The sequence below is a fragment of the Elaeis guineensis genome, chromosome 13 (assembly GCF_000442705.2).
Source record: "Elaeis guineensis isolate ETL-2024a chromosome 13, EG11, whole genome shotgun sequence".
In the NCBI taxonomy this organism is placed as follows: Eukaryota; Viridiplantae; Streptophyta; class Magnoliopsida; order Arecales; family Arecaceae; genus Elaeis; species Elaeis guineensis.
Window position 1 is genome coordinate 4,214,580 of NC_026005.2, and position 11,691 is coordinate 4,226,270.

Consider the following 11,691-nt stretch of genomic DNA (forward strand, 5'->3'; position numbering starts at 1 on the left):
TCCATCCCACGGAATTGATGTCTTCTTATGGTAGCTTTTGCTGTGTGCTTTCTAGAACCTAGACTGCAAGCACATGCACCTTGGAAGCATAATGGCATAAAGTTCCAAAGCCACATCCAAAGAACTCCTCTCTCTTTGTGTGTGGATCCCACGGTTCCGTGCCCCAATGGATGGCTGCCATGGAGCATGGAACTTGTCCTTCTGACAGTAATATAAGTGTAGGTTGGATGCCACCAGGCCCGGCTTGACGGCAGAGTAGTGTTGTGGCTCATTTTATATGTCTACATAATGCTTTAATCAGAGTTGCTGAGGAGCGAGCAGAGAGATCTTTCTGGCATCTTCTCTGACTGGAGAATTGTTGTTCTACAATTTATAAAGTTTTCTGTTACAAAGCAAGCAGGGGTGGCCCAGTAGTTTGAAGGAGGCATGAGGTTGATGGAAATGTACATGGAGTTACAATTGATTGCTTTCTTTTGTATTGAGGCTACTTAAGTACGACTTTTCTAGAAACCTTTGTGACCATTGGTTGGCTTTGCAGCATTTGGGTTGTATTACCTAGCTAGAGTTATACATAAATTTACTTTTTCTTTTCAGAAAAGCAACTCCTCTCTCTCTCTCTCTCTCTAGGAAGAAAAGATACCTATCAACCTTTTCATTGATCATTGAACCAATCATAAACAAAATAACTAAAGCAACATTAAGGATGAATGGCGTGCCTTAAATCATCTTTCATGCTTTTGACAAATCAATTAAACTAATAAATATGAATTTACACTTGGTAATGAATGACCGTCCTAGAAGAAGACAAGAAGTTGCAACAATTAGGCTTACAAACTGCTACTCAAACTATAATATGAAAATATTGTAGGTAAAGTTATGGTAATTAAGAGAAATCTAGGGTATTCATTTGAATGGCTCGTCTAAAATTATTTTTTAAATTTTTTAAATAATCAATTACTACAGTAAAAATAAATTTACACTTGGTAATGAAACAACCATCTCCCCCCCCCCCAAAAAAAAAGAAGTTGCAATAATTGAGCTTACAAACCGCTACTTAAACTATAGTGTGAAAAGATTATAGGTGAAGTTATGGTAATTGAGGGCAATCTAAGGTATCCATCAAAATTATGTTGGAGCATAGTTTCTATTATAATATCGATAATGCTAAAATTCCAACTCTAAACAACCACTATTTACTAACCACAAAACATGCCTAAACCACAATGATAATTAAGTGATTCAATATTAAAAAGAGAATAGGCCTCCCTCTCTTCTAATTAAATTCTCAATAACCTATATTTTTTAAAATATGGCATTTTATAGCTAATATGACATAGTACCTAGGTGAAAAAAATATAAACAACAAGGTGCATATGTTAGATCTGCATTCAAAGTTTTATACTTTCTCCGTATGACTCGATTGATCATTGCAATAAAGGATATGTAGAGCAATAATTTGATGTCTTTATTATTTTTACCATAACATTTATGATGCATACTTGATACAGAGTAATGCTGACATGGATCCTGTAAGGTATACAAGAAGAATCCTCCCATCAAGTGACAAGGAGGGTTTGGTGCCACTTCCAAACATGGTAGGTTGGTTGATTGTGTAGTTGCCAATTTAGTGTCTTGGGTTCAATAAATTTCTCATGTGCAATTCATCGATAACTCTAAGCATATTCGATCCCTGATTATAGTAGTTGACTAAATGATGATAATGATGGATGCCCCTAAGCATATTCCCTGATTATAGTAGTTGACTAAATAATGATAATGACTATTTAGCATGTAGGATAGGTTGCATCATTAGCTATATTTTGTTTTACAATTGATTCCTTGCATTCTTTGGTCCCGATCCTCCGTATGATGTTAGGGGGTGTTTGATTCGCGATTAAAATCGGAATCAAAATAAAATGGATTGGAATCAGAATCGGAATGATCAAATCATCTGAAATAATTGGTTTGTGATCGGAATTGGAATGGATGATTTTCATTGTTGTTGTTTGGTTCATATAAAGATAGAAATCGAAGTCAACTCAAATTTTTATTTTTATTCTTAACTAAAATTTTTAAAAATTAATTATTTTAAAAATTAATATTAAATTAAAATTAAACATAATAATAATATCTTTAATTTTTTAAAAAAATTATCATTAAAAAAAATTATCATTAATATGCATCTGAAGGGCTATTTCTAGAGTCTTCTTGGGGCTTGCAGAGTGCTGGCGAGTGAGATCATCGGGCTCTACAGCAACCTAGAAGCTTCGCATAGATCTCGGCTCAGCTGGGCATTATCTCAAGTGTCTTGAAATCATCCTAACATCTTCTGTCTCTAGTAATCCCTCAAGTTCAGAACTTGTTCTGACACCAGAACACGCCCTTCCTTGCTTCCCTCTTGTCTGGCTCTACGTAGATGCACTCCTTCCCCTTCCTCCATAGTGCCTTGGACATCGAGGTACAGGGGCCAACCGAGGGTTAGGGTCACCACCATGGTGAGGAGATGACCGGGGGGGTTGTTGAGGTACTTGCTATATTAGAGGAGGGCGGACTTGATCTTGGGGATGAAGACCTCATCGTAGTCGAGGGAGTCGATGTTGGAGTGATGGCAGTGGTGGCTGATCTTCTAGGAGAAGTAAGGGACGAGGGGAATAGAGTAGAGGACAAGGCCGACGACGTCATCGAAGAGGGAGGAGTCAGAGAAAGCATGGTGGCCACACTCGTGGGCGATGACCTAGATGTCGGTGAGGTTGCAGCCCTGGGCGGCCCAATAGAAGGGCTCGACGGTGAGACAGAGCAGCGGCTTGGATAGGGCCGAGTGACAGTGAGGGCCATGTAGAGAAGGGTGGCAGAGATGGTGAGGTCATGGACGACGTAAGAGCGGAGAACGGAGCGCTCGAAGCAATGCAGGGGGATGGTCTTTTTGATTTGGCTCAATGTGAATGGAGGCTTCTCCGTCAGGGACCACCAATGGCATCCCCCTCTCCGACCTCCATGCCCACCCCATCGTCGACCTCTCCATTGATGGCGTCAATGAGGTCGACCCGTCGCTCAACATCGTCAAGGGCCATGGCGGCTCCCTCCTTCACGAGAAGATGATCGAGGGTAGATGATTTTTTTTTTAACCTCATTCTAATGGAATGAGATTTGACTCCATTGGGGTGAGTCCGGATTTGATTACGGGAGAAATAGATCATTTTCATTCTTCTCTGAAATGAAAATCAGAATGAAACTCCTTCCAACCAAACAGTTGGAATGGAAGTCATCCATTTCGATTCTCATTCCAGATCTTAGCTACCCTAACAAAACACCCCCCTAATGGATCTTTTTCTTAAAAATTTTTGTAAACTTAGTTTAATTTGGTTGATTTGTATTATGTTTGTTGTTGCACTTGCATGCATTGGTAGAATATGTGGACTTGTTGATTAAAACCTAAAATTTTGATTCATGCATGTTAAAGGGGTAAACAAATAACACACATTTAAAAAAAAAAACAAAGATTTATTAGTTGCTAAAAATTGTGCTGGATTAACATATGTAATTGCATGTATTAGGTGGTTGAGCACATGACACTAGATTTGAAAATAAGTTAAAAATCAAGAATGCTTTTTTGATTAACATGATTATTTTTAGATATTGTAAATTTGAAGTATCTCTTTAGCTCTTACCACAAAGAGAAGCACATAATGCCTATCGAACTTGGTTGGTAGCCTATTATAATTTCGTATGCAACATCTTAGTTTTTATGCATGCTAATAAATCTATTTGTTTTAAAGCACAATTAATTTTCTCCAGTAAAATTTATTTATCTATATTAATACTAATGTGCATAATGCTTCTCTGATCACGTATACATGCATAACATCTTATGAAATAGAGAACAAATTTAAAAAGAAATAAAATTATCCAATTTTTAAATTTGATATTTAATGTAAATAAACTTCGAGCTGCCTTACTAAGAAAAGCATTATGTTTCATTTAGTCAACATTCATGCTATTTCTTTTCTAATATTTTCTCCTTTACACAAAGTTATTCAATTGGTTTTTCTAACTTTGTTAGTTCTTCATTATCTAAGTTGTGAAATTAATTTATATAACTTAAAAAGGATAGAAAATTAAAAATTATTATTTTTATTTTAACTTATGAGCATTTTAATTAATTATTTTGTTCCTTTTAAATTTTGTATGTAATATTTTTAATTTATATTCAATAAAATTTATAAACCTCATCTTTTTTTGTAACAGCTTTTATTGGTATCTTCTTTTATAATAGTTTACATTAAGCATTTTAATAGAAGTTATCCTACAAGTGGTAACAACTAGTCATTGTCGGTTTGAAACTAGCAAAAGCTATGGAAACGTTGTCATTGCAAACTAAATGGAGTGGATTATTGCAGATGGGAAAAGACAATTTTAATCTCTTTCTAATTTATTCTTTAAGATTTAAAAATAATTTAATATATTTATCTTTCATATGCCTTAGGATCTATAGTCTGCACAGTTTACTTGTATCTAATTTAGTAATAACTATGTTTGTCAAACATAAAACATGAGGTGTAGTCAACATTCATTTTGTTTTCTACATTGAAAAAATAAGCATCTTTTATACTTTAAATTTTCCAATTTATCAAACGATGTTCGTAAGAAACAGCAAGAAGCCAGTTGTTATAGGACCAATTAGTTTGTCCAAGCCTAAAGAAAGTCAAACCAGGCTAACTTATCTTAAATCCAAATTCTAGAAAATTTAATTTCTTTCTTCTTAGTTTTTAATTATAAATGCCAATTAGGTGTCTTTTTCAGTTTCAAACTCCTTTTAAGCTGTGGTCTACCAAAAAAAACTCCTTTTAAGTTGTGTAGGTTTATAGCATTTAGGTGCAACTTAAGCTTGTTTGACTCTCATAGATTGTTTGTATCTAGTGCACAAAGTTGAATGTTTGTTCTTTTTGTTCCGTATAATCTTTACACCATATATGATGATGGTAGCTTAGTGTTTTCAATGATTATATCAGTACTTGTTTGTTAAAAAAAAAAAATCTTACTTTCTTCTTGTCTTTTGGTTAATATTTATTTATGGTAGATTTATTTCTTTGCTTGTATTACTAGATATTATATCTTTTGTAATATGAAATTTAACATATCTTAGAAATAGTTTAATTCTTTTTTCTCTTTAAATGATTTTTTTTCCATTTTCATTTTGGCTTGCTGTACTCTGATAAAATAGTAAGAAGTGTTTACCTCGACTTAAAGCTATTCTTTTCTTCTTTTTTTTTGTTCTAAGGTTCCTTTTTTAATCCAATCTTATTGTCCCCAAAAAAAACATTTGAATGATTCTTGATTTGGATTAGAAGGGAAAAAAAAAAAAAAGGGAAAGCCGGAAACTATAAGTGAAGTGAAATTACATTGCATAGAAATTTTGCTGTGAAAAGAAATCCCCTATTTTTTGTGATCTTGCTCTCAAACTTGTCTAGACAGATCTGAAATAGCCCAATTGGACCATAACAGGTCTAGTAATTCCTTGAATTATTTATGTACTTATTTATTGTCTAATCGTTAGGCCTAATCTACTAATTTAGTATATTTTTCTATGGGATGAACTGAACAATCTAGTGGGAAAAAAAATTATATCATAAATTCCAAAATCAAGCACTTAAAAGAGGCAACAAGCTAACAACAAGATCTTTCGGTTTTATATATCTTACTTGCCTCAAGCCTAGAAGGAAATATTCTTACATTAAAATCAAATAGTTCATTAAATCAAAATCTATCTTAATCTAAATAATTTTCCAGTTGTTAAATTGAAATAAAACAGTTCATTAATTAAATCTAATAATTTTCTGATCTATATATATTCTCCAATATCCTCTTAACTCTTCACAGAAACATATAAAGACCTTCACTAGCTCCACTGGACACTTTTCCCGTATTAGATTGAAAGTCAATTATACATCTTACCCTTCAAATACCTCATTGTAAGCTTAGATGCAACAAAAACCATTAACTCTTAGTGAGAAAGTCACCTGCACCTCTCCTTCAAGTACCCTGAACAACATTGCAAAGATCTCATGCTTTGCTCTAGTTTAAGGCAATTTATAAGATCATCAAATAGGCCCCATATAAAAGATCCTAAGTTTATCGAAAGGTCGAAGGATTCGAGGAAGCTAATGCCTAATCCTTCTCCATCACTTTCTTCATGGAATGTCTTATATCAGAGAAAGCATCTGTTAATGCTCAGAAAGCTCAAGGAACAAGAGGTAAAGGCTACTGAAAGAAAACATAATTGGGAACATCTACTGAAAGCAAGTAAATTATTAACTTTTTTTTTTTTTTTTCGAAAGAGGAAGACCCGCCTGCACTATAATTACCTAGTCCAAATTCTTGGATATGCCCTCGAGCCTGTAAAAAACTTTGATGGCTCAGCAAAGGAGTGTCACTACTATGGCAAGCCTCAGCCTCAGTTCATCACGAGTGGATTATTAATTATCCGTGCTGTAACATTTTCCAACCAGAGCAGAGGCACAACAAACACATTTAATCAATCATGAGAATAATTTTGTTAAAAAAATTTCAAGAAGATTTTTGGTCCCTTTACCAAGATAAAAGTCTGAAACTCCTAATAATTCTTGTTACAACATAAAAGTTTCTATTTTATCAACATAAGTTACTTCGATGAATAGAAATGCAAAAGATTGCATACATACATGGACTGAAGCTACTTCGAAGGTAAATTTCCATGGAGGATGAGGGAAGGGTATATGGAATGCCGTGGAACTAAAAGAGGGTGAACAATTACTAGAAACAATATTCAATTTTGTGGTTTGGTAAGGTGGCACTGTTGTGTTTGCTGAAATTCTGTGGACACCCATTTTTCAGTAAGGAATTCAGTGCTACACCTTCAAGATGGTATACTAATATACACTGACTATTCCAACCAGCTAAGATGTTGGTTAACCTCTATATTTCAATTGTTTTGGTTCCCCACATTATGAGGACTTGAGCTACTGTTGGATCTCTTGAATTAGGACTAAAATGAATAATTTAGATAAGCAGCGCACCAATTGAAATTTGCAATATAAATTTATATGCTTTGCAGTCACATCAATTACAATAGGTCATTAAATATCCTCTAGCTAGGGCTATATTTTGATTAGGAATAAGCAATGCATCTTCAGTTTTATACTTGGATCCCAGGAATCTCAAGTGTGATCTCTATGCTAGACCAAATTCAGAAATATGACCTCAGATAACTTTGTGAGGAACAAAACTGAAAATGATCGATCAACAAATAGTTAGAATCAAGCAAATATACGCTTGTAACCTATGTTTACTTCTAGATGAAGACATTTAAGTTGCACGTCCCTCTAGATGTGACTAGACAATATTATAACATTTTATTAAAAAATCTCAAAGATGGAAGATCAAGTAATTCGCAAGCGTTGGAGTCGCAGTTCATGGTGGTACATAAAGATACAGCCCAAAGGGAGTGCCATGAAAACTTCTTTATGCTAAAATTATGCGCCACTGTATGATGGCCATAGATTTTGTTCCATCCATTATGCCTCAAAGAAGCATGTTACACTTATTACCAAAAAAAAAAAAAAAAAAAGGAGCACGTTACACAATTAATATGCATATTACTCATAATGTGATTCAATTACCGTAAACCTCTGACTTCTTTCAATCTTTATTTTGTACATTTTACTCTATTGGGTAAAATTGCTGGGGGAAGTTTCTTGCCTTCCCCACTTTATGGTCAAAAAAAATTACCATAATCTGAAAATTGCCTAGTGAGAGTGAAGTAGCTAAGTCATAAATATACAGAAACAAAGGAAAAAAATAATAATAATAATAATAATAACCCGATTTTACTAAAAGCTCTCTCTCTCTCTCTCTCTGAGGCATGGGAAAACGCTTCATTTAACAAATTAAAGATGGTGTTGCAACTCAAAAGAGAGAAAAAAAGGAAAAAAGAAGAAGACAAGATATATGTATGTTACAACCATCAACAAAATTTAGATGCCAATGATCTCTGCTTCAACTTTGCTCTCCTGCCAGACAAAACAAGCACTCTGGGCCTCCACAACTCTTCTAGCTAACTTAGCAGGTCTATGAGAGTAAACCACCCTCCTCCCTCACGGGAGACATCCCTCCTCTCGGGAGACAGCACACATTAATTCATGCACTAGATCCGGTCACCTCATCCCTCCCTCCCCATCCCTTATCAGGCAATCCAGTTCCGAGCTCAGGGGCAACCTCTGATGGCCCTTTTCTTCTAACAGAATCCCACGGGGAAGAGGGAGCCAGGAGAAGCAGCTCAAGCTTTCATGACAAGTCCCCCAAAACCTAGAAGAAGAAGAAGACAACCCAAAAAAGAGACCATATCCCATTCATGGGCCCCACTTGTGTGGGTCTTAGGTTGGGCGACCAAAACACTGGTCCAGCTTTTCCAAGGGACCACTCCTCCATCAATGCCTCGGATCCACCAGCCCTCCTCCACTCCCTCTGAGTTCGATCCCGGACCCGAGAATTGATGGGATGGTGGACCACTTGCACCGGCACCCATTTATTAGCTATCATATTCCTACGGACCTTGCCACACGGGCAATTCCTGGTCTCCACGGACCGAGGCCCTAATTATTCAACGACCGCTTCAAACTAAGTTGTACCTTCGAATCCCCCAGAGATCGCCACCCGACCCATCCCCCCTCTCTCTCTCTCTCTGCCTTTAAGACCTAAGGAGGAGTCCGCACACGGAGACGAAGTTGTCGGGCCATCGGAGGGTCAACGCTGTGGTATCGTGAGGAGGACTCACAGGGCTGGCTTCTTCGGATGTGTTTGGAGGTTTCGAGAAAGATGGCGGCCTCCGAGAAGCTAAGGGGGGCAGTCGAACAGAAGGAACAAGAGAGCATGCGGTCTCCGTAGTGTTTCATTTAAAGGCCGTCATCTTTCTTCTCTTCTCTTCTTCTTCTTCTTCTTTGTGCAAGCTCAGGGGAACTTGGTCTTGGGACCGAGACAATTATAGACCAGGACCAGAGGGTGCGGAAGTGGACAAAGCTCCAACAGCTACCATCAGAGTACTTAATGGCAAGGAGCTGCACTCACTTACTCACCAGAAGGTGATATGATACTAGTATTTAATGCCTCCCAGGTGCAGCTCCAGGTTGAGGATGGCTAATAATAATGTATATAACCTCAGATAACAGTAGAGAGAGAGAGGGAGTGAGAGAAAGAGATCTCGTGATTCTCATCCATGGCCGATGCAACTGCCCATTTATGGCAGCAAGTAAAACCAGAAAGCTGGAGATCATCTCAACGTTAGAGATGGGAGAGAGAGAGAGAGAGGTGAGTGAAGAAGAGGGAATGAGAGGGCAATGAAAGAAAGAAAGAGAATATATAAGGAGGAATTCAAGTCTCTTCATTCAATTCCTCTCCTACGGAATCGCAGTCACTGCTGCTTCTCTTCGCAACCACCTCACGTTCTCTCTCTTGAGGGCTTGGTTTATAAAGGTCTTAATAACTACGAAAGAAAGGCGAAAGAGTGGAGAGGAAGAGAATAAAAAAGAGTGTGGAGGCCTTTCCTTCCCTCAAACCAACAAAAACACAAGAGACAAGCACGCATACAACACAATATAACAAAGCATAGATGCAGTCGGAAATGCAGGTAGAGAATTGCATGGAGGACACGTTTCGAGTCTCATAAAACAGCTCGTGGAACTGTTGTCGTTCTTGAGATACATACAGAGGATCAGAAGATGAGCTAGAGAAGAAAGAAAGAAAGAAAGGGGAGGGGAATCCAACAGTACCCCATCACCACCCACCCACTCCCCAACAAACCAAACTCTCTCTCTCTCTCTCTCTCTCTCTTTATCAAATAGCAATCTTCCCTCTTCCCTCACCCCCTCTCCCTCCCTCCTACATCCATCGTCACTACCAGCTCAACCTTCAAGTTCGCCCCCATGTGTTGACTCCAACTCCTAAAGTACTACAAATAACAATGCCAAGTTAATGAAGAATGGCCCTCCGCACCCTCCCACCCCCACCCCACCTCCCTTCCCATCCCCAAGATCACATTCATTAAAACCATCAACCGCCTGTCTCCCCCAATACCCATCCCATCCTCCAACAACATAAAATCAAAGATAGTCTAAAAGAAAACCCTAGAAATAGCACTACCGCTACACTTAAAAAGAAGGATACAATTAAAGCAGTTCCCAGCTAGAGAGAAGAAGATAAGCAGCAAAGCTAGAAGTATTGATCATAGAAAGAAGCAAAGGAGCAAAGCCAAGTAAGAAACCCTAACTCCCATCCCACCCCTTTCTCGAAGAGCAGTGTGGTGAGGTTGGCGACCAAGCTAGGGTTTCTTACCCAGCGTGTGCTTGTTGTTGTGCATCCAGACCTTGAGCACGTGGCGCTTCACGCACGTCTCGTCGCAGAACTGCTGCACCGCCGCCTCATCGTGCTTCTGGATCCGCCACCCCACCTTCTCCGCGAATGCCAGCATCTTGTCCTTCTGCTCCTGCGTGAACTTGGTCCGGAACCTCTTCTTCCCCGACCCCGATGCCCCCCCTCCCCCGCTGCCGCCCATGCCTCCGCCGCCCATCATCGGGTTCGAGATATCCTCCTGCTCCTCCCTCATGTGCCCCCCGCCGCCGGAAGTCGATGGAAGCGCCAGCGGCGCCGGCCGGTGCTGCTGTTGTTGCTGCGCGGCAGCTGCCGCCGCCGCCATGTGGTGGTGGTGGTGGTGCAGGTACCCCGCCGGCGTCCGGTAGTAAGGGGAGAACTGGGGGTGGTACTCCGCCCCGATCACGCCGGCTCCGGGGGCGACGCCGCCCTCAGTCTCCTTCCGGTGGAAGTTCCGATGGCAGCTGCAGGCGGCGCAGCGCAGCGCGTCCAAAGTCCCCTCCTCTCCCGCCGCCATGAACTCCCCGCACCCATCCACCGCATGCCCCCCGATACTCACTGCGTGGTTCTTGAGGCACTCTCTGTACCTCCCTCCCCCTCCACCGCTCACCTTCCGGTTACCCGGCGCCCCCGTCCCCCCGACCGCCACCATCCCCCCTTCCCCTCCTCCGCCGCCGACGCCTCCGAGGCCGCTCACCTTCCCGCCTCCGCCGCCTCTGCCGGAATTCCCCAGAGGTGGCTCGTAGCCGGATCCCACCGGCAGCCCGATCTCCTCCTCTGGCTCGTCGTGGTCGTCGAAGTCCATCTCCGGATCCGTCGACCGGCGATCCCCGGTCAGATCTCGAGATCGGACCCGGACCTCCTTCCCCGCTCCCTTTCTCTCTCTCTCTTTCTTTTCTCTAACTCCCGGGCTTAGCTTAGCTTAGCTTAGAGGAGGAGATAAGAGAGAGTGTGGACGCCATCAATTCACACACCGCCTGCGAGCTTTGTGATGATATAACCCAACCCCCCCCCCCCCCCCCTCCCCTCTCTCTCTCTCTCTCTTCCCTCCCTTCCCTCTTCTGAAATCTTCCCTCTCTCTCTCTCCCTTTCTCTCTCTATCTTTCCGGTCACTATCCCTTGTGTGGCCGGTCGCTGCCGGCCGCGTACACCGGCTGCACCCGGTAGCTTAAGCACCGCACTAAGCCAACCCCGCTCCTCTTCTTAAACCCCAACTCGGGGAGGTTTGGTACCTTGCGCGGTATTCACTGTTTTACTCCCCATGGTGAATAGCAAAAGCGTCGCGTCAATGTG

The 11,691-nt window shown here is 40.4% G+C and overlaps 1 protein-coding gene and 1 pseudogene across 1 annotated transcript; both read right to left on the bottom strand.

Annotated features, from left to right (window-relative positions):
• Positions 1-2,335: 2,335 nt before the first annotated feature.
• Positions 2,336-3,071, bottom strand: LOC105060619 (delta(12)-fatty-acid desaturase FAD2-like; annotated as a pseudogene).
• Positions 3,072-9,641: 6,570 nt separating this feature from the next.
• LOC105058476 (zinc-finger homeodomain protein 1) lies at positions 9,642-11,417 on the bottom strand. Its single transcript, XM_010941425.4, has one exon. It carries the CDS (start codon positions 11,201-11,203, stop codon positions 10,349-10,351), a length of 855 nt encoding a protein of 284 aa, XP_010939727.2. The 5' UTR covers positions 11,204-11,417; the 3' UTR covers positions 9,642-10,348.
• Positions 11,418-11,691: the final 274 nt, after the last annotated feature.